Source organism: Mastigoproctus giganteus, chromosome 2, assembly GCF_048544385.1.
Source record: "Mastigoproctus giganteus isolate SK-2022 chromosome 2, ASM4854438v1, whole genome shotgun sequence".
Lineage (NCBI taxonomy): Eukaryota > Metazoa > Arthropoda > Arachnida > Uropygi > Thelyphonidae > Mastigoproctus > Mastigoproctus giganteus.
Window position 1 is genome coordinate 268321873 of NC_143576.1, and position 22240 is coordinate 268344112.

Below are 22240 nucleotides of genomic sequence, written 5' to 3' on the forward strand. Positions count from 1 at the left end.
CGTGGACAACGAGCGCCTCAAAATAAGAGCCAGGGATCAGGAGGAGGAGGAGAGTGCTTGTCAGATAAATCAAATTTAGATTGCCAGATTGAACTTCATAAAATAAAAAAATAATTTTCTGTTTATACTCCGACACGACAACCAAGTCCGTAGAGTTTACAATAAATCGTCGATACAAATATTTATCGTATTTAGTAGACACGGGCTTGAACCCCGGTTCACTCAAGGATCGCGTGCTATGCACTCTCGCTCCTCACCACTCGGCTACGTCAGGCAGAAGTCTTATGCAGAGATAGTGCGGCAGGGTCTCAAGTTGATTGATTGATTGTATGGACATCAAGAATAAACCAAGATCCAAAGTGGGGACTGGCAGTGCTAGTCGGGATAGATCCTTATCAGTTCCTAGAGTGTGCCTCTAATCCTCAGAATCTGGTTATTGAGGCCCACTGAGGACTCTTCCTTAAGTTCAAGTCAGGATATAAAGCAGAAAGTGACTCAAGTCATTAAGTGTGACTACAAGAAGATGAAAGTAAATGGTATTCGTCTCCTTAGGAATACGAGGATCCTTGTGGAGACCACAAATTCGGCGGATGCTAGTAGGATCTCCTCTGCTCCTGCCTTGAAAGAGATAGGTCTTACAATGGAGAAACTTCGGTTATCAGATCAAACAGTTTTAATATATGGTGTCTCTCGTGATTAGGATAAGGAGGATATACTTGAAGATCTGCTCGTTAAAAACTTAAAAGATTTTGGATTCTCGCAGGATGAAGTTAAAAGACGAGGTGTCTTTCAGATTTAGTTCTGGATCAGGTAAAAAAGTGGTTAATTGGGTGATCGGATTTAGTCCTCGTATGATGAAGTATATTCTGGAGAGTGATAGAATCTATCTTGGATTCACATCACACAGGTTCCGTAGGTTTACGATTGTAAGCAAATGTTTCTGTTGTTTTGCGTGTGGCCACTCGGCCCAATTTTGTTCCCATAAGGCAGTTTATTGTGGAAACTGTGAGATGGTGGTCATGTCTATGGAGAGTGTCCCCATAAAGAAGATTTTACAAAATGTATCAACTCTAAGAGACATGGTAGAGATTATAATCATTCTGTAAGGGATGTTAAGTGTCCAGAATACTTGAACGCGGTACATCTTATGAGCAGTAGAACAAAACATGAGTGATAATGGTTTAAATTCAGTGACAGAGTTGTCTGATAAGAATCCAATTTTGGGTGATGTTACATATGAGGGCGTAAAAGTTCTTCAGATAAATGGTCAGCGCTCAAGAGTGGCAAGGATGAGATTAGAATAGCAGCATTTCAAAATAACTTTGACATTATTTGCATACAGGAACCCTTCCATTCTTTGCAGGAGGTGAGGCCCATAAAGTTATGGGTTTTCCAACCTCAGCAAGAATTATTCATTCGCTTGGAAAACCTCCAAAAAGTGCAATAGTTGTTTTAAATAATGGTCTGGTGGTTACCAACATTACAGGTCTGTGCACGGACACTGTGACCAGTTTAATGATCTCCACAACTTTCATAAGTTTTTATATTGCATCTGCTTACTGTCCGCCAACTGAGGACTACAATTCACTCTCCATCATTTGGACAATATATGTACTAATTTTGCTTCTATAAATCTTATAATAACAGCGGATCTAAATTCCAAATCAAACTTCTGGCACAGCGGTTTTACCAATCATAGAGGGTTAGCTCTCGAGGATTTAATTTTGTTCTACGATTTGAGTGTGCAAAACTTGCCTGACAAGCCGTTCACATTCTTCACCGTGAATGGCGTATCCAACATAGATGTCACTCTTACCACGGTTAAAATAGAAGAAATTCTAACTGACTGGGAGTTATTCCAGCCTTGTAAATAATGGATTCATGCACTTAACTGTCTATTGTACTCTCAACCTAGAGTGGATTTAATGTCTGTGGTTCCAAACCATTTGGAGACCAATGTAAATATCCTAGTTGAAGGTCGTGATAACTTTACAGCTCTGCAAACCTCCTCGAGAACTGTCTTTACATTGAGGATTCAGCTAAGAACTTCAGCTTCTCCTGGGAATTGACTTCACAAAAAGACAAAAGGTTAATGTGGAAACGAAACAGAAAATTTTTGTCAATTGTTATTGTGTTGATTTATGTTAATCAATGGTGGTTTAGGTCAATTGCTATTGACAAGATGTCAGCAGGTTTGGAAGTTCTAGCGGAAAGACTAGATAGTGCTGTTAATTGAATATGTAGGTGGTCTTTCTTTGAAGAGTATTTCTGTAGTTAAACTTAGTCCATTGTATGCAAACTAATTATATATTGTTTTCCGGATTCTCAGGAATTCTGAGACTCTGAGCACATTTAAAACAACTGTTGTAAATATCTGTTTATATAATTATTGCTGTTTCTCGGTGGTGCGGAGGATAATTTGTGGAATTTTCTCCACTAGTTATTCACTTTTCATTAATTTCTTATTTCATTTATTATTATTCGCTGGCTCCAAGGTCAGGGTAATCTGGCAGCGAGATAGATAGGCACCCACCGGTATTGCACTACCTCCGGTGGGTGCGGGACATTATCTGTTTGTGCCTTCGACACAAACAGATAATGTAAACCCGTGCCTAGAGAAGGGCTGACGTCTTTTTCGGAACTTGTGTCTTTAAATTAATTTAAAATTTGTTTATATTAAATCTTATCTAGCAGTGTTATGGCGACAAAACGTAAACGAACGGAATTAAGTCTAGAAATTAAACTAAAATTTTACAAGAGGCTGATAGAATAGAAAGAAGCAAAACAGACATTGCGAAGGAAGACAACATCCCTTTACCTACTTTATCTACAATACTGAAAAACGAAAAAGGCTTGAAGAAGTGCGTGACACTGGAGCAGCGATGAAAAACAGGAAACAAATTCGTGGTGCAAAACGCGAGGAGCTTGAAACAAAACTTTTCGAGTGGTACCAACAAATGCGTGCATCTAATTTGCCAATATTAGGTCCGATTTTGCAAGAAAAGGCAAATTATCTAGCTCAGCAACATGGGATTAGCGACTTCAAATGCAGCGGTGGATGGCTGCAAAGATTTCGAGACAGGAATAACTTGGTTTTGCAAAATGTTTGGGGCAGTCTGGATTATTGGACAAAGAAAAGGCTGAGAACTGGTTGTGTTCTGTATGGTCCATTCTTGAAAAATATGAGGCTACGGATACTTTTAACCTTGACGAGACAGGTTAATTTTATGATGTTTTGTTTTAGGAGAGTGTTGTAATGGTATAAATTAAGTAAACAGAGAATCACTGTTTTGTTATGCTGCAATTCAGATGGCAGTACAAAACTACACTCACTTGTGATTGGTAAGTTTTCCAAGCCAAGATGTTTTAAAGAAGTTACCAACTTTCCTGTTATTACGAGGCCAATAGAAGTGCTTGGCTTACAGTCAAAATTTTTCAGTCTTGGTTATCAAAAGTGGACAGAAGAATGACTTCAAAAAAAAGGAACATTTCGATGATTCTAGATCGCTGTGCAGTACATTCTGTCGAGACACTTAAGCTGACAAATATACGGCTGTTGTTTTTATCTCCCAATACCACCAGTTTTATTTATGCAGCCATAAGTAAAACTGGCTCGAGGCATCATTTATAAACTCAAGAGAGCATATGGTGCCCACCTGATAAGGTACTTGATCCGCAACATAGAAGGAGGGAACAATTTGCAACCAAATTGGAATGTCTTGGATGCTCTCTAATCTTGTTATTGCTTGGGACAGTATTGCATCAAGTGTAATTAACAATTAACTCCTTCAGAAAGAGCGGCTTTGGAGAGAATATCATAGAAAAACACGGTCCAGCAGACGAATGTGATAGCAACATTGAGGAATGGAGGAATTTGAAGGAGCGTAAGGATATTAGCGTAAGTAGGCGAATTTGAAGAGTTTGTGGAGCTCGATGATGAAGTTGCTATCACTGTAATGCCAACAGCAGAAGAGTTGCTGAGCACCGAGCAAAACGATGATGTTTTTGTTACCAGCGACAGCAAAAGTGAAGAAGCGCACACACTGCCATCTGAAAAAGATGCCCAAAATGCATTGAACATAATAGAGAATGTGTTGGCCCACAGTAACGTTGATAAAGAAACAACTATTGCATTTGATAATGTCTGCGCTGTTGTTAAAAATGCACATAGGACAAAAACTGTACAAACAACATTGGATTGTTTCGTTAAATTAGATTAATATACTAAAAGGTTAATGGTTTGTATGTCTTCTTGTATATTAAGATTGCAATTATTTTAACTGTTATACTAAAATATTGTATATATCAATATATATACTGTACAATATTTTCATTTCTATTAATTGCGTTTTTCTTAGTTTATCTTAAAAATAAAATAAAATCTTTAAAAAATATGTTATTCCTATTACATGTAATAGGAATACAAAACAATACATGTTTGTATTTTAGACAAAGCTGTTGTTTTTAATTTATTTTATTTTTATTATTTTATTTTATTAATTTAAGTTAATTTATTTTTGATATTGTTATTATTTTCAGATATACAGTATGTACAAAAAAAAAAAAAAAAAAACGCTAAAATTTTGAACTTTCGGGGGACCTCGTTACTACAAACTTCGTTATTACAAAACTCTAAAATTTAGGTCCCTTGAATTTTGTATTAACGAGGTTCGACTGTATTTGTAATTTTATTTTATTTCTAATTTTAATTTTCCCATTGAAAAAGGTAGCACAGGTGGCTTCAAAATTATCAGATTTGGAGGGTGTCCCTTTGTAGACTGATATTCGTCTTTATACAAGATCATGGTTCTTTCCCCCCCCCCCACCGTTTTTCAGTTCTTTCAGTGCCAACTCATTTATGTCCAAGTGGATTAGAAAGAATGTTTAGTTGTCTGTTATTCCGTAACCACGTTTCAACAAGGAAATGCAATCAGTCAGCCATCATCATGCAGGCTCGTAGCGCGAGCAGCTTGTTGGAATTATATAATATCTTTATTGCATTCAGTGAATATTAGATGGATGCCTGATGCAATGCATCGGGCATCAAAGTTTTCTTCTCAACTCATCAACCAGTACTACTCTTAACTCAGTACTTCCTCGGAGATCGACCAATACTCAGTACTGCACTCAGTACTTCCTCAGAGTTCGATATCACCAACCTCAAGGGAACACTACTAAGGATCCAGAAAGCGCTAAATAACAAGCAGCAACTGGATGTTGTTTTTCTAGATGTGGCAGCCGCATTCGACAACATATCCATCCCAGCCCTAATAGTTATTCTGAGGGCCTACTTCCTCATTACGGGAAATGTCCTCCATTTTTTAACGAACACTCTTCTGCGCAGACAAATCACAATAACAAACGGGAATGTGTGCGCTACATACCAAGTCGATAAAGGAGTCTCACAAGGTGGCGTTGTCCGCCACACTCTTTGCCATAGCCCTCGAACCCTTCTTAGTTCAAAACAGGAAGCAATTCATCACATATGCGGACGATATGAAATTTTTTATTACCTCAGAAGACCAAAAATCTGCCAACTACTGCAACCAAGTGGCCAACGCCAAAATAAAAGAACTACAAAAGTACTTCGACTCTATCGGGCTACACCCAAATGAAGACAAAACTGCGCAAATGATCTTCACAAACAAAATAAATCCAAACAGAATAAGAATATACGTGAACGACATCCTTGTCTAAAAGGTTCAGTCACACGTTGATCTTCGACTCAAGGGGGACGAAGGACTGAACTTCCTTCCGCACTATGCTTACATCCGTAGGAAAACATATGCGGCGCTCTGGACAACCAGGCAAGAGCTCGCCGGTATTAGAAACCGCAATTTAATGATTCAGTATATCAATAAATGTGTTATCCCTATTCCTCTATACGCGTCACAAATCTGGTCTTCAGCTCCCGAAAGCACTATCGAGGCTTTTCTAGGAATAGAATACTGGCTCTTGAGATGGCTGAACAGAATTTCAGCTAAGCCTTTTACCATCTCAAGAGGTATACTCCAATGTAGAAGTCACTCCTTGGAGACTAACGATCACTACAAAGAATAAGATGACACTTGCTCAGATCTTAACGGGACGGCTGGATTCTCCGAAAGCCCGAGAGTGGATAGTAACACCCGGAGAAAAATAGACGAGTTGCAGGTAAGGAACAGCAACTCAAGAGCGCATTTACGCAGTTGGATAGTCTGGGAAGATTCTTTCCAGCAAACACTCTAAAGCAGTTTAATACCCTAAAAATCAACCCTGAAAAGCTGTGCACGAGCAAAACATACAGAAAATAAGTTCTCGAAAACTGCTACCTGCAGATACAGATGTAAGAAAAAATAAATAGCACTAAGAACCTCCATACAGTAGTTGACAGGAATCCCGACCTCATCTGGAAACACCCTCCTGGACATGCCTCACCTATCCCACTCTACTTCCACAGAAGAAACAGTAAAAATGAACTTTTACGCTTTTTTATTTTGTATTAAATTGTATCCTGTTCTGCTGCGAATATCCGTGCTAATATAAATACGGCGATGTTATGCTTTAAACGCAGTAGTATAAATTTTTCTCGTTTCTTTATTAAGTGTTAAGCAGATTACAAGTTATTAATGTATCGTATAATTCTGATAATAAGTCCAACCTGTATTGTATAATTTAGTAACGAGTGCGTATCATATAATGTAAAATTTTATATATTATTATTATTCTGTTAAATAACAGAATAAGTATCTACACCCCCTCCCCTTGTAAATGGCTGTACCTTAACCGGGTGTCTCCTAGGAGAAATAATAATAATAATAATAATAATAATAATAATAACTGGCAGTGCCGCCTACCTATAATACGACCTTTCGAACAGCCGTTTCTCCCCCCCCCCCCCGATAAGATGTCTCGTTTGCGGGACCGTGTAAGATAAGTTATGGCGAATTAACCGTTGGTCATTTAAAGAAACTCGTTTCTTTTATGCGTTTAAAAAAGAACAAAAGAAAGAAAGAAATTGATTTTATTTATTTATTTTCTGAACACATAAATGTACTTTTTTAATCTATTGCCATTTTAATTAATTAATTTCATTTTAAAAAAATGAAATAAATCTGAGAACAAACAAATTAGAAGTTCAGAAATTGATTCACTTGCAGCGCACGCACAGGCTCCACATCTGAAATCTGAGAAATTAGAAAAAAATATGCACGCTCTTCAAGAAAGCGCAGCATTCACATGTGTAGTGAGGGTAAGAAGACGAAGTGCTCTCTCTTCAAAGACGAAGTGCTCCCTCTCTCTCTCTCTTCAAAGATGTCTTCCTTCGGCGTATCACTTTTAAGCTTCTTCGGAATGTAACCGTACACAGGGGCGGATCCAGGCACGGCTGATAGGGCTCGATCCATAAGCCCCTTCGTGTGCAGGGGCCCCAAGCACCTAACTTGTATTTTGTTCGTTATTATTAATTTGTTAAACGTTTTTGATTTCGCGCGTTTTTTTTTACAAAGATATTCTTCGTACGGCGTACCATTTAACCGACTACTCAAGCGATGCTGATTGGTCCTCGCCGATAGCGCGGTGCTTATAACCGTAGTCCTCCTCACACTGCGCGCGAAAGGCCCGAGTTCGAATCCCGTCAATGACGCGAGGAACCTTATTGGCGATTTTGCCCTCCGGGGCTGAGTTAGTCCGTCTCAGGCATGCGCAGCAGTTTTCCATCCAGAAAAAGAAACAAACCGACCAGAGAACAGACATACAACGTGGCAAATTATTCAACTCGGATGACGCTGTGATTCCAACGTACCACTTCATCATCCAAGAAAATGCTGCTGCTGGATTTTCTAATTTCTTTATGAGCGAAGTTGCCTCGAGCATTCCTTTCCGGTATATTTTCTGCTCGTAACCGAAACGGCTCTCCACACATTTACCTGCAGGGGGGAGGGTCTAAAGCAACGAAATCCTACGCAGACTTTATACTAAGCCCATTGGTGGGCCTGCTATAAAGTCTGCGCACACCCCCACTCCACGGAAAGACTTTCGTGATACTGAAAGTGCGTAGAATGCGGGAAGGTGCCAAAATGTCGATCGGCATAAACAGGATGGGGTTCAGAGTCGCGTTGCAGAACTTAGTTATTATTTATTTGGTTTTTAGGAGCATTAGCAACTAAGGCCATATTGCTCCGGGATATGCGGTGGTCATTCCTGACCTTTCTGCATCCTCCGTATTTGGTGGTGACGGGCTCGAACCCCGGTCTAATCAAGAAGCATATGCTACGCACTGCTGCTCCTTCCCACCTGGCTACGGAGGCGCCATTGCAGAACTCTTTCTGTTCCCGATGCAGTCGCTTCTTCAAGTCATCCCACTCTACAGACGGCGATTTGTTTCCTTGTCCTACAGCGAAAGAGGCTGAACCTATCTGATAACGGACAATTACCAGATGGCAGATACTTTTATCTCCAAGGGTGACACCCACGTGGCTTATTTCAGTTCTTAAGTGGCTGAAACGATGTTTGGAATCGTGACAAACACCCTGACGAGATCCACCGTTACTTACGAGGGAGCCAGGACCAACTAGACAATATTCGCACAGCTGCAACTTTGAGAATGGAACGAGTCTCTTCTCTGGTGTTTGTGATACCTTGGATGCGCTTTGGTAGCGTACCTATCTTTCTCATCACCCTCTCATATCACACCCCTCTATTTTTTACCTTATAAAGCCAAGAAAAAAAAAAAAGTGGAAAATGCCATTCCGAAAGATAGCCCCAAATTTATCTCCAAATCGGAAAGAATTCGCTCGGTGCGAGAGCCTTCCCACAAAAGAAGAATAGAAAACGAAGTGAAGTTCTTCACTGCATACGCCGAGAAACAGACGCTTTGGATGAATAAAGTACACTGGAGAAATTTATCGCGTTCTAATTTTCCGGACCATTGCACCAACGTTGACAGAGGATAACTGTCGGCATTGCGAGACTAACTGAGAAAAGGAACCCTAACGCGAAAGCTGTCTGGAACTGGCCACAAGTCTCACTCGGAGTGCTTTAATAAGATCGGTGCAGCCCCAAAGAGAAACTTCCACTCACTGGTGATGACCACGACGACATCCCTTTGAAGATGGAGAATCCACTGTGAACACATATCTTTGCCTACTGTGCAGAAGCTGTGAGATGCTGGAAACAGGGTCGTGAGATGTGGATGCTGTGCTCAGCTGATCAGAGGGGTCCTCTCGTGTATTTCAGCGGCTTCATTCCCGATCTCTTCGCACCCTTTTGGCTTCTTGGGCAGAGCGAAGTAGAACTTCTCCCAGAAGTACTTCTCGCCCCACTTCAAGTAGGTGGTGGAGTCCAGGTGAATCTTCAGGGACGGATCGATGTCTTCGACTGGAGGGAGGTCTCCATACTGGATCAGGATCAGTCGGTGGATTTTGTCCTCGAGCACCTGGATGTGGGCTGTCCGGAACTCCAGAAGGCACCACTCGCTGCTCAAAAAGTTCCTGTTGCCGTAGAAACAATAAATTTATTGTTTATAATTGTTTATAATTTTTAATGTTATAATTTATTGTTTATAATAAATTTATTATCAGAGTCTTTGCAAAATGTATTCTTCTGCTCACCAAATGCCCGTGCACCGAAGATCAAAAAGTTGTAGTCAAAACCTGATGAGAGATTTTGTACCGTTTCGAGAGTATTAATATTGTTTTTTCCAAAAGGGATCCACACCTGCGTTGCGTACTCCACAATTGGGCGGACAAAAATCGATAATTGATCGGGATGGCACGGCGTAGTAGGCTTTGTTCAAACTAGTTAACTATTATGAACGAGTTGTAAAACAGTTGGAGACGCTTTGACAATATTCTCCCCAACTTAAGTAATACTTTTCACATGGCTCCACACGAAACGCAAGGTTCTTCGTTGAATCAATGGCTGGCTAAAAGATTGGAGACAGAGAAAGCATTCATAAATGAATATACGTACTCAGGGTGGATCATTGTAGTAAATGGAGTCCATCAGGGATCGCTATTGGAGACACTTCCGTTTCTCAACTTTTTTTTTTTTTTTATGAAAACCCCAAACACGAAAGGTATCAAAACCTATAGTACTTAGTACCGTGCATGGGTTGAAGGAGAAGTATGGGGGGAGGGGGATGCCGGAAACTTTGCTCTGCAGACTAAACATGGGTTTCACCACTTGAAGCCTCCAATATGCAAAGTGGTGATATTTCACCGGTTGATGAAAGTCATCTACCACCTACATCTTCCTCAATTACAGTGGTGAGGGAAAGCAGAGGAAGCTGTGAAAGTTTGCTGATGATTTAAAGGTACGGTGGGTGACCAATCACAAGAACGAACGACACCACCTTGCTATAAAATGACACAGATCAGTTGTAGAGATGGTCTGAAGAATGGAAACTGAACTTTAATGCCGTGAAGATGTAAAGGGAACAGAAATCCAGAAGTAACTTACCCGCTAATGGGAGCGCAGTTGAAAGTGGTCTTGGACGAAAAATACGAAGGGGTTAACATTCACTCAGATAAGAAATTATGCACACAAAGTGAACATGCGGCTGGGAGCAGACGGCGTCTCTCTTGTCTCCGACAGACAGGACTTTCGTAAGTACGCAAAGGATGCTACCGTCCTTCTATATAAGACTTCATTTAGAATATTGTGTTCAGGTTTGGAACCTCAGTTAAAGAAAGACCCGGAACTTCTAGAAAGGGTTCAGAGAAGGGCAACCAGATTGGTGGGTGGCCGTCCTATTCGATGTCCATACGAAACACTGCTCAGAAGTGTAGCGTGCAAAGCTTGCAACTAGATATCTTCGGGGAACACCGGATTGAAGTAAACAAGTCCTAAAGGGCACAGTAAAATGAAAAAAGGGAGCATTTTTTCAAGGGCAGAAGAGAGAAGAACATGGGGGGATAGAAAATTTTGGGGGAGTAACAAAAGGATGAATCTCGTGAAATTTTCTTTTGGCAGCGTGTTGCGGATCATTGGAATGAAATTCCTGCAACAGTGGTCGAGGCAGCGAGTTTGACAAAGTTCAAAGCCGTATGAAATAGCCAGTTTATTGGCAACGGGAAAGGTACAGTAGCGGAGAGTTTTTGTGGCAGATGCAGGAAAAGTCCGCTTCTTTCCGTCGTTTAACCACTGGAATAAGTTAATAATAATACCACTGCTGGAATCTTTATAAATGTGTACTCTTATTTTGTTCAATTTATTAGCAGATTCAACCTTTCGCATTCTCCAAATTTATCGGCAACAGTTTCTAATTAATTTGCGATTAAATGAAAATACGGGGAAACTTTAAATCGTTATTTTTAAAAAGGTAATGGGAGATACTCCTAAGAGCGTTGTCGCTGATACTTCTACAGATCGGTGTAAACGATTTAGATCAGAGAACTTCAACGCGAATAATTGTTTAAATGCTTAAAAACACTCCAATAACTGCTGAGCAGGAATCAAGATTTTAAATACAGATGGCAAGCCCACACACAACTAAACCTGGGACAAAACTAAAGCGGACTTTTTTACGACCTTTTTCTCCTCGTTTTCCGAGAAAACTGCAGCTACAGCTTCTTCAGCTTATCAATTTCAAGTCATTAAGGATGATGCACTGAATAATCTCTCGGTGGACACAGACGATATCATTCAAGCGCTTCGGAGACTAACAAAAGATTTTTCTGCAGGCCCAGATAACATTCCACTTATCTTGTGGAATCTTATCTTATATTCAATCTTTCCATTAAGTCTGGTATCTACCCCACTCACTTCAAAACTGTTAATGTTATTCCTATCCCAAAGAGAAGTGCAAACCACTCACTAGAGAATTACCGTCCCATCGGCCTTCTGAACTCGCTGGCAAAAATTTTGGACATTGTCATTCACAACCGATTAATGGAATATTTTCATCACTTCATCTGCGACTGCCAACATGGCTTCACCAGGGGCCGATCTACTGCCACTAATCTTTTCAATATCTGGGGATGTGTCTGGAGAACCTGTTGCAATACAACGGAGAAAGAGATTTTCTCGCTCGCATAGTTAGAGCACAAGAAACGTCGGTTCATCACTTTACCCCGGAGAGCAAACAAGATTCCATAACATGGAAACATCCACAAACACCTGTGCGCAAAAAATTCAAAACTGTTCCCAGTGTCCGAAAAGTCATGGCCACTGTGTTCTGGGATCGCTAAGGCGTTCTGTTGGTGGATTACTTGCCGAAGGGAGGAACAATCGATGCACGTCTTTACTGCGCAACGCTGAAAAGCTGAAAGCCAACATTCGACGCAAACGACCAGGACTCCTGACAAGCGACGTGATTTTGTTGCAGGACAACGCAACTCCACACACTGCTCACCACTCGTGAGTGCTTGTGCCGTAATCGTCACATCCCCCCCTAGTCTATGCGGTTAGCACGGTGGTATCGTCACCATACTCCCCATACCGGGTGGAAAAGGCCCGGGTTCGAATCCCGTCGATGACGAGAGGAACTTTAATGGAATTTCACTCCGTGCCTGAGTTAGTCGGTCTCAGGCGTAGATAGCAAGGTTTTCCCCCAGAAACTAGGTTTCTTTCTTCCAGCAAAACAGGCAAATCGACCATAGAACGCACGCAATTTACAGACAAAATAAATATATGGGTAGATGTAATCATTTACGGGAGACCCTAATATCATAATTTGTTTTTTGTCACATTCGCCTACAGCTCAAACTTAGCGCCTTCAGACTTCCGTTTGTTCGGCCCTCTGAAAAAACACCTTTCAGGAAAGAATTTCACCACCGATGAGGAAGTTCATCAGGCGGTGCGATGTTGGTTACTGCGTGTGGGCACGAACTTCTTCAGCACTGGTATTGATAAAGCGATCCGTCGTTGGGACAAGTGCATCAATAAAACTGGAGACTTTGTGGAGCAGAAGTGCATGTTCACTGATTTCTTGGTGTGTAATTTCAACTTCGTATTATTAGACATCGACGAGAGAAAAAAGGTGTTACCTTTTACTTTTCGGAAACCCCTCGTACCATTAGATGGATAAAAACTTCTGTGTTTAATGAATAACACTTGAAACAGTAATCCACCAAGTTTCAGAGAATTTTTCAGTGATGACTTTTTTGATTACAGGTCCTGACTGAGCTAGTCTGCCTCAGGGGAGGGTAGCGTGTTTTATTCACCAGGTTTTTTGTCCAGAAAACGGCAAATCGCCCACTGAATACATGAAATTTGCAGATAATATATATACGGCGCAATATGGCCTAAATTGTGGATGCACCAACAACCACAAGTGCTGAAGTGAACAAAGTTGTGCTGACCGGGAAAGATCAAAATCCGTCCAGTCATTTGGCTAACGCTATAGACAGTTCATTAAGATATGGGTAGAATTGGGTGAGGACGTCCCTTCGTATTCCCTGGTTAAGAAGTGGGCAGCAGAATTTAAACGAGGGAGGAAGAGCCTGAAAGATGATTCGGACTGTATAAGACTTCCATCATTCTAGAAGTTGTTGACAATGCGTGATGAATGGTAGTGGAGTGATAGTACAATGCATTGCCAGCATGTTGGGTATCTGATCTGAAAGTGTGTGCCACATAATAACAGAGGTTCTTTTTATGAAAAAGGTGTCATAACGATGGGTTCCAAAGTTGTTAATAGCAGATGAAAAACACACAAGAGTTGCTAGTCAAGTAAACATTTGCATTGTTTTCAAGCCGATCCAGCAGATTTCTTTGCAACGTTTCTGACCATGGGGACGACTCCGTAGCCAGGTGGGAAGGAGCAACAGTGCATAGCACACGCTTCTTGATTAGACCGGGGTTCAAGCCCTTCACCACCAAATACGGAGGATGCGGAAAGGTCAGGGAATGACCACCGCATATCCCCGGAGCAACATGGCCTTAGTTGCTAATGCTCCTATAAACCAAATAACAAACAAACAAACATCTGACCATGGATGAGACATGGGTCCATCGCTTTTAGCCAGAGACAAAGGAGCAATCTAAACAATGGAAACTCAGCTCGCTCTTCTCCCCTCCGAAGAAAGCCAAGTCGATTCATTCTGCTGACAATGTGACGGCATCGATTTTTTTTTTTTTTTTTTTTGAGATGCTAATGCGGTGCTGCTAGGGGGATTACCTTCAGAAATGGCAGACACTCAGATGGGGCATGTTATGCAAAACTTGTGAGGCGTTTGAGTGAATCATGAAACACAAACGCCGGGGGAAAAGAAAGGAGTCTTGTTCCACCGATACAACGCGCCTGTTCGCAAGTCTGTGATTGCCACGATGGTGGCAATCACAGCACTGCATGAGTGCGGCTTTGCAACCCTGGACCATCCCCCATATTCATTAGAACTAGCACCATGGGGCTTTCGTCTATTTCCTATTTTGAAAAAAAAAATACTTGGCTGACCCATTTTCCCATCGACAGTGACGTTATTGCTGCAGTGGATGCATTCCTAGAGGAAGCTTTCTTCGCAGCTGTAATCGACGCTTTGCAACATCGGTGGAGAAAATGTATCGACTCAAAAGGGGATTAGGTGTTATTCAGAGGCCCCGACTCAGTCGGGGCCTCTGAATAACACCTGCCCCATCCTTGCTACACCTGGCACCAGCTTTGTCTTTATTTAGTCGAAGCGGAAGAGTCACAGTAGAAGTGGTTTGGAGATCAGTGGTATACATTGATTTTCTGATCAGTAAACTGAAGAATTAGGGACTGCACGATCCATTCTTTCTTCACCTTTCCCAGAATCATCACAAATAATGTCTTGATAATCACCGTCAATCAACAAAATCTGCAACTTTCACTCTTCGTTGTGGAACTTCCTCCCCCCCCACCCACTCACTCAACAGGGATCTTCGCTGGGCCTGCTTCTCTTCCACCTCTTGATTTAATGACCTATTCGCTTACTTCATTATTCCTGGAGCAACTGGAGCTGGGAGACTCCTTCCCAGAACCGGATCTCTCTTTTCATTTGCTCCAGTAGCTATGGGCTCCATCAAACCACCCCGATTTCAGGCACACCAATCTGATATTCGCATTAGCTACAATCGCAGTAAGACACGAAGTACAGTAATCAATCTGCGGTCCACCCTTACTCGAAAAAGTGTTCAGGACCACCATCGGGCAGAACTTCAGGAAGGTAAATTGGTCTGTCATCAGTGTTGTCCGAAGTTCTTCATCAGTCGCGTTCTTTGATAGCCTTTGGAAGACGCACAGCCTCTTACAACCTAATCCAGACCATTCAGTATTCGAACCCGGGCAATTTCCACCTTGATACCGCTGTTCTACCTGCGCAGACACGCCTCATGGACTGGGTAACCGCGGAAAAACATCGTGGAAGCCCTCTTCGCATACGTAAGTAACACACACACCCACCCTTCTAGGCAATGGCTGTTGCAGGGGATGTCTCGTCAAGGGAGAAATAAATTGATAATAATAATAATACTGCGCTGTCTGTGTGTGTGTGTCTCTGTCTCTCTTGTCCATGCGTTGTCTGTTTTGTATTTGGGGGGGGGGCTCCAAAGCTGGCTGTGGGGAGCGAAGTAGAAGATCTTGTGGTAGTCCATGTAATATTATTATTATTGGAAATAAATGTATTATTATCTTTCTATACATTAAAATACTTTTCCTCCTAATGATATTTATTCGGCCAATGGGAGAGGAGGGATGCGAGTCACGTGGTAATACGTAACAAATACTAAAATACGTAGCAGAAGCTTGTTTTACTGCCATAAAAGTTTTACTGTGAGTGCGCGTGCGCGTAGCTATGAAGACTGTCTAATCTTGTGCTCCTCAAAGTTTACAGCGATTTCGTGTATTTATTTCGCGAGTTACACCAGTTTTTTTGTTTAGTGACCTGCCTAGTGGTGATACTGTGCATCCTGTGGAAGATTATTACTCTAGCATTTTAGGTAATTATGATTTTTGCATGATCTGTTTCTATCCATTATTCACATTTGCCAGCGTTGCTTGTCTCCGAGGCTCACTATGACACGGTGCGATCACATTTAAAGAAAGGAAGCAGGATATCTAATAAGAAAAGGCGTACGGATATAATGCCCGAGTACATCTTCTCAGAATGGACCCAAGCCACCGTTGAACTCTTCTGGCAGAAAATCAAGGTGACGGTGGAGCCCACACAGAGAAAATCCGTGAAGCAATCAGCAAATTGAAAACAGGGGTCTATGCTGAACTGTCTCAAATCAACATCGCTAGAGATGACGTTAAAGCCGCTGTGAATAGCCTCAGGAATAAAGCCCGAACTGGGCCTGATAAATTCCTGATAAATAAATTTTGGCTATTGAAGTGGGCCGCATGGAAATTTCGTCTTCCCCCTGCACCAAGGACCACCCAGATGGCAGCATCTCTAAACATCAGACGTCTTCCTGCCATTATCCATGAGAGAAGACTCGTCTTTGCTGTCAAAATGATGGTTGGCGTTATTTCGGAACCTGACTTATGGGCTAACTGCGGATTGAGAATCCCAGTACCAAGCCAATTCAGTCCAATTCAGGCTAATCCAGTCCTTCAGGTCACCTTTTATACTGTGACTAAAGTAACACAGCTTTGTGCACCCTGGGCGGCGTGTGCCCACATCTTAACGCCATTGGGCCAAATCTATGCTGTGGCCCTTTACAGCAGGCCGGGCGAGGACATCGCACCCATCACCAGGTACTTGCAGGCCTTGACCGACATGCTCCCTGATCAAAGGATCATAATTGGGGCAGATGTAAACTGCCGCTCACCAGCCTGGCACAGTCTGACCCCAGACAGGAGAGGTACCAGAAATGGACAGATTTTAGAGGACTTTCTCTCGAACTCCCGGTTCACTATCCTGAACAGACCACACCAGATGCCTACATTTTGTAATACCCTGTGGGAGGCGACTATTGATGTCACATTGTCCACGAGAAACCTTGCAGGTTACATTGATGATTGGATCGTCAGAGACTCGTGGACGACTTCCGACCACAGGGTGATTACCTGCCAAATCAGAAGATCATTAAACAGGCTACTGATACCTAAACAAACACTAAATCGCTTCGCCATCCGCTGGGCGAACTGGGAAAGGTTCAGAGAGGTTTTAATGCCCGCTGCAGCCCTACACCTGGAAACAACAAACCAGAATGGGGATCCAGACGAGAATCAAAAGAGGGTAACGGAAATAATACTTGCGGCGAGTGAAGCATCAATGAAGAGGAGAAATCCCAAACCGGGAGCAGTCCCGTGGTGGACTCACGAGATCCAGCAACTCAGAAGGGAGACCATGAGAAGAAGAAAACTCTTTCAACGGGCAAGACGCACATGGCCTGCTGCTGAGGTCCAGATACTAAAGGAGCACTATAGAGAAGCAAGAAACAGATATACGGATGCGATAAACAAGAGCAAACAAAGAGCCTGGGAAAACTTGGCAGGCATAACAGGAAATAATGAGCCATGGGGGGTAGTCTATAGGATAATCACAAACAAACTCCCCAGGGGGGAAGTTATTTCTACCACATTGACACCACAGGGGAGCCAAACCACCACATGGCAACAGTCAATCACAAATATTCTGGGCACTATTTTCCCGGAGACTGCCATGCCTACTTCACCTGAACAGCATAGAATATGTCAAGAAAATGACATATACACCACTGACTCCCGTGAACCACCGTTCACGCTAGATGACATCAAATCCGCGGCAAATCACGTAAGAAATAATAAGTGCCCTGGCCTCGATTATCTCGAACCGGAAATTGTCAAAAAAGTAACGGATCTGACCCCCGAACTCCTTCTAAATCTGTTTAACAACTGTTTGCATCAAGGCATCTTCCCAAGAAACTGGAAGACTGCGGGACTGAAGCTGATCCCAAAAACGCCCACGAAGCCTCCACAACAGCCAACCACTTACAGACCGATAGCTTTGCTACCAGTGATCAGCAAACTATTTGAGAGAATGCTATATGCCCGAATTGACACACATTACAAGAGTGCTGAACTGCACATGTCTACCCAGTTCGGCTTTAAGCCTGAGTCTTCGACAGTAGAGGCACTTAGACATCTGCTGCACGGTGTGGCCAGTTGCAACAGTAAATACTACCTAATCATCTCCATAGATTTTGCCGGGGCTTTCGACACCATTTGGTGGCCAAGTGTCCTGGCAAGGCTAAGGCGGGCCAACCTTCCCTGCAATTTGTATCTCACTATCAAGTCTTACCTTACCGACAGGAGTATTAGTGTCGTGGCACCCTATGGTAGGGTAAACCGCCGTGTCTGCAGGGGTTGCCCCCAGGGTTCTGTCCTGGGGCCGCTGTTGTGGAACATTGTCTTGGATGAGTTCCTGGCCATGGACCTTGGTGACGTCCAAACCCAAGCTTTTGCCGACGACTTAATCTTGAAAATTGCTGCCGACAGTAGAACCCAGTTGGAGGTAAAAGCAAACCATGCCATCAGGATACTACAGGACTGGACCATCTTACACTGCCTAAAAATCTCACCAACTAAGACATCCTCAATCTTACTGAAAGGCTCCCTTGACCTGCACAGGCCGCCTCAAATAAAGGTGAACAACACCACAGTGAAACTCCAAAGCCAGCTTAAGTACCTGGGGATGATATTAGATTGTAATCTTTCCTTCAAGCAGCATCTCACACATTTAAGAACAAAGATAAGGAAGTACTCTGCACTGTTATCACGTGTGGTTCGTCGGGACTGGGGACTTAAACGTCGCGTGCTCTCCTTATATTATAAAACGACATTCCTACCAGCTATAACATACGCCTCTGCGGTTTGGTATCACAAGGCATCAACCGCCGTAAATAGACGCATAATCGACTCAATCCATAGAACTATCCTGTTAACCATTACCAGAGCCTGCAGCACCACTAGCACTGTTGCCCTACAGGTCTTGGCCGGAGCCCTTCCCCTTGACCTGGACATCATACGTACTGGAATAGCCTATTATATAACCAAAGGAATGCCTTGCACCCACCAAGACTACACAGTGGATAACAATGCAACCCACAAGGCTGAAAAGAACAGGCTGCAGAAATACCTAAAAGAAACCTGGCAAGACCGCTGGACAAACACAACAAAAGGGAACATCACCAAAAAGTTCATCCCGGACGTAGACAGAGTATACCCCATTCTTCCAACCTGGCTGCAACCCGGACTTTACACGACCTACCTCCTTACGGGTCATGGGGCTTTCAATGCAAAGCTTACAGCATTGGGAATAGTGGAGGATCCGCGTTGTACTTGCGGGGAACAAGAAAGCTGGGTGCACATTATGTTTGAGTGTGTCCAATACGAAGACCTTAGATGCAGACTAATAACTAGAGTTCACTATTTACCGAGGGATCTCGAGTCACATCTACTAGATACACAAGAAGAATATTTAGCCTTAACTGATTTTGCCCAGGGATTATTTACCAGGCGCCAAACACTAACCGCCATATACAGAAGACCTTAACGGAATGAGACAAAACAAAACTGCAAATAGCAGCGAGATGACACAGAGGAACCGACTATACAGACCTTGGACTGACTACAAAATGCACTAGGAAAAGAAAAGTGACAATAGATTGTCGAACTACAAGAGTCATGATTACCGCCAATAGAAGCGAAAAAACACCTTTAAATAGTCGTGACATCAGAACAAAGGGACACTGCCCCAAGACCTTGCAGCATAGACCCACTACATAATGACAAAAGGTAGTGTAAGGACTAGCAAACATCACGGAAGGGATAAAACCCCATAATGACAACCAGTAGACTTGATTATGACCCCAAGATAATGACCAGAAAATAAGCCCCAGACCACATGCAGTCTGGAAGGATGACATCCAGATTTAACCCCCTATTAGTGTCCCACCTAGATGAGACTCAACGGCCAGCTTTTTAGGGCCTGCAAACTGATGGAGACGACAATACGGTGGCACTCTCCCGCCGGAACAGCGTATTGGCGACCCAAATCCGCACTCTCTTGAGCGGATCTTTCTTTCCAAACTCCTGGGGAGGAGAGGATTTCCTCTCCTTGCCTCCCCAATTTTCTCACTCTGGCGTAGCACGGGCATGCCTCACTACCTGTAGGGGCTATCTACTCTGTCGGCCCCTTATTTCCAATTTCTTCCTCCCAGTCTTCATCCTCCCCCCCAAACTTTTGTCTTGCACAGCGTTTAGCCCTATATGTCAAAATCAAAAGAGAACATCAAAATTCTTGCCCGAACCTATTTGGTTTTTAAAACTCACTTTCACCGCACAGCCCCACGTCGCGTACTATTAATACTAACTTGCTAAGTATCACTAATATCAACCTCGATTTTTTTTTTTTTTTTTTTGGTCCTAGCCACTGAAATCCCAGGAAAGTAAGTGGCAAGACCAGCCAGAGTACAAATATTGGTAACACTCGGCCGGCCTCCCTGTGGCGGGTATTGGTAACGTCGGGTCTCACTAGGGGCCCGGTAGCTAACAGGCCGGACGAACAATGGGCACAACAAACTACACAGTACATATCCCACACACTTTTAAATCTCTGGCTTGTCCGATACAGAGAACATACGCGGAGATGGGAGAAATCCCACGTGCCGTCAGACCCAGAACATACCTAATACCTAATACCTAAAAAAAATCCTTCAGGTCACCCCAAACCGGTTAAAGCTATCCGATCGGTTCTTACCCGTGAAAATGCTACGGTACATGTACTTCTTGGATGGCGACCTCTACAAGTCCGGATTGAATAAAAAATACAGGCAGAACTTACTCCATCCACTTCCTTCTCAGAACCACGTCACAGGGCATTCGAACCTGCTCCCCAGGACCTGTCTATCACTACAGTGTTCCAACTTTCTGCGCCTGCTCAGATGACTCCAGCACTGTAAAAGGACTGCTCCCTGGAGAATAATCTAACTTAATAACATGCTGTTGTGTGTATATTTTCATACGTTAATTTGTCATTTGTTTTCCAAGTTTAATCCTACGCTTGTATAATTAGTAATAATATTGTTTTTTTCTCTCCTACCTCATCCTTGTTTATTTCATTGTATTAGCCTTTACTGTAATAGTCTTTGTAACCCTGTATTAGCCTTTACTGTAATAGTCTTTGTAACCCTGTATTAGCCTTTACTGTAAACCCCTGCCTTGTAGCCGTGAAGGATATTGTGTACGGCATGTGCGTTCTGTGTGCAATAAAAAGTTCTTCTTCTTCTTCTTCATCTAATTATACAAATTACGTTTGAAAACATCTGTTTTTTTGTTTTTTTTTCCCTTTCAATACGCGGAGTAATTCTGACGTTGCTGTTGGTGGGTTGGGGATGGTCAATGATCATTACAAGAAAGGTTCGATATCCGAGTCAAAACCTGGCGGCAGATCGTCTTCAGAAGGATCAGACCGAAAGTAGTTCCAAAATGTGCTCGGGGCAGATATTATCAAACAATTTGCGCAACTCCCATTTGCTTTTCGGGCTTTTGCACGTTTTAAGTTAATTTCGGAGTTACGGTTCGCTTCGCACGGTGTGCGGGAAAGACGCCCTATCCCCGTGCCATCCCCTTCTCCCTTTCGACGCTTTAAAATAGCCGCGCAGGTAACGAAAGCACTCGTGGCGCGTGTATTCGATCGATCACTTACTTCGATACAACGACGACTGTCCTTCGACTCCGCTTCACGGCGCTGATGATGTTGTCGTGAATGAACTCCCCCGGCACGAAGTGTTTGTAGTGCAGGTGAAGCAGGAACTTCGGCTCCAGACCTACGGAGAGACAACAAACTTGGCAAACGATTCTACACATTGCCCACACACACACACACAACTGATTGATGTCCATTCGTCAACTAATCCAATCAATCCACTCGCGGAGGAAACTGCGATTTTATTGTGTTCGCACTGAAGCGAGAAATTTCGAGTTCTTTTTGTGCGTGTCAGTCTGCGATCATTCGCATATACCGTGCGGGCAGCGCGGAGGTAGGGCGCTCTGCCCTTGTAGCGGAATGATTCGACTCAGAAGTCGAGATAAAATGAATTTGGCAGAGTGGCTGCGGTTGGTTTTCGACCGTGGAAGGAGTTTCTACTGAGGATCGAGGCCAAAGCTCGGCATTGAGGGCTCAGCTTACCCTCCACTTACAGATAAACAACGTCTCTGCCGAATATCGTTTTAAATCGGTGGCAGTGGAAAGATCGAGCGAAAATCGATTATTTTTCTGATTTTAGTGGCGAGATTTGCCCGATTTTCACTTAACCTGTTTTCAGTTAAACAACCTTCGCCAGGTGAAGTGAAACTTAACCTGGCGAAGGC

At 42.9% G+C, this 22240-nt stretch overlaps 1 protein-coding gene across 2 annotated transcripts in view; it reads right to left on the reverse strand.

The window, feature by feature from the left end:
* Nucleotides 1-7246: 7246 nt before the first annotated feature.
* Nucleotides 7247-22240, reverse strand: part of LOC150090463 (uncharacterized) — an 88968-nt gene continuing 73974 nt past the window's right edge. Inside the window, exons 6-7 of one of the 2 annotated variants that reach the window (XM_090389902.1) lie at nucleotides 21576-21696; nucleotides 7247-9470 (exon numbers count right to left, since the gene is read on the reverse strand). In XM_090389902.1, the coding sequence (XP_090246028.1) occupies nucleotides 9182-9470; nucleotides 21576-21696 (410 nt within the window). In that variant the 3' untranslated portion in view covers nucleotides 7247-9181. The remainder of the gene's footprint in view (nucleotides 9471-21575; nucleotides 21697-22240) is intronic. The other variant, XM_090389903.1, reaches the window with a different exon arrangement.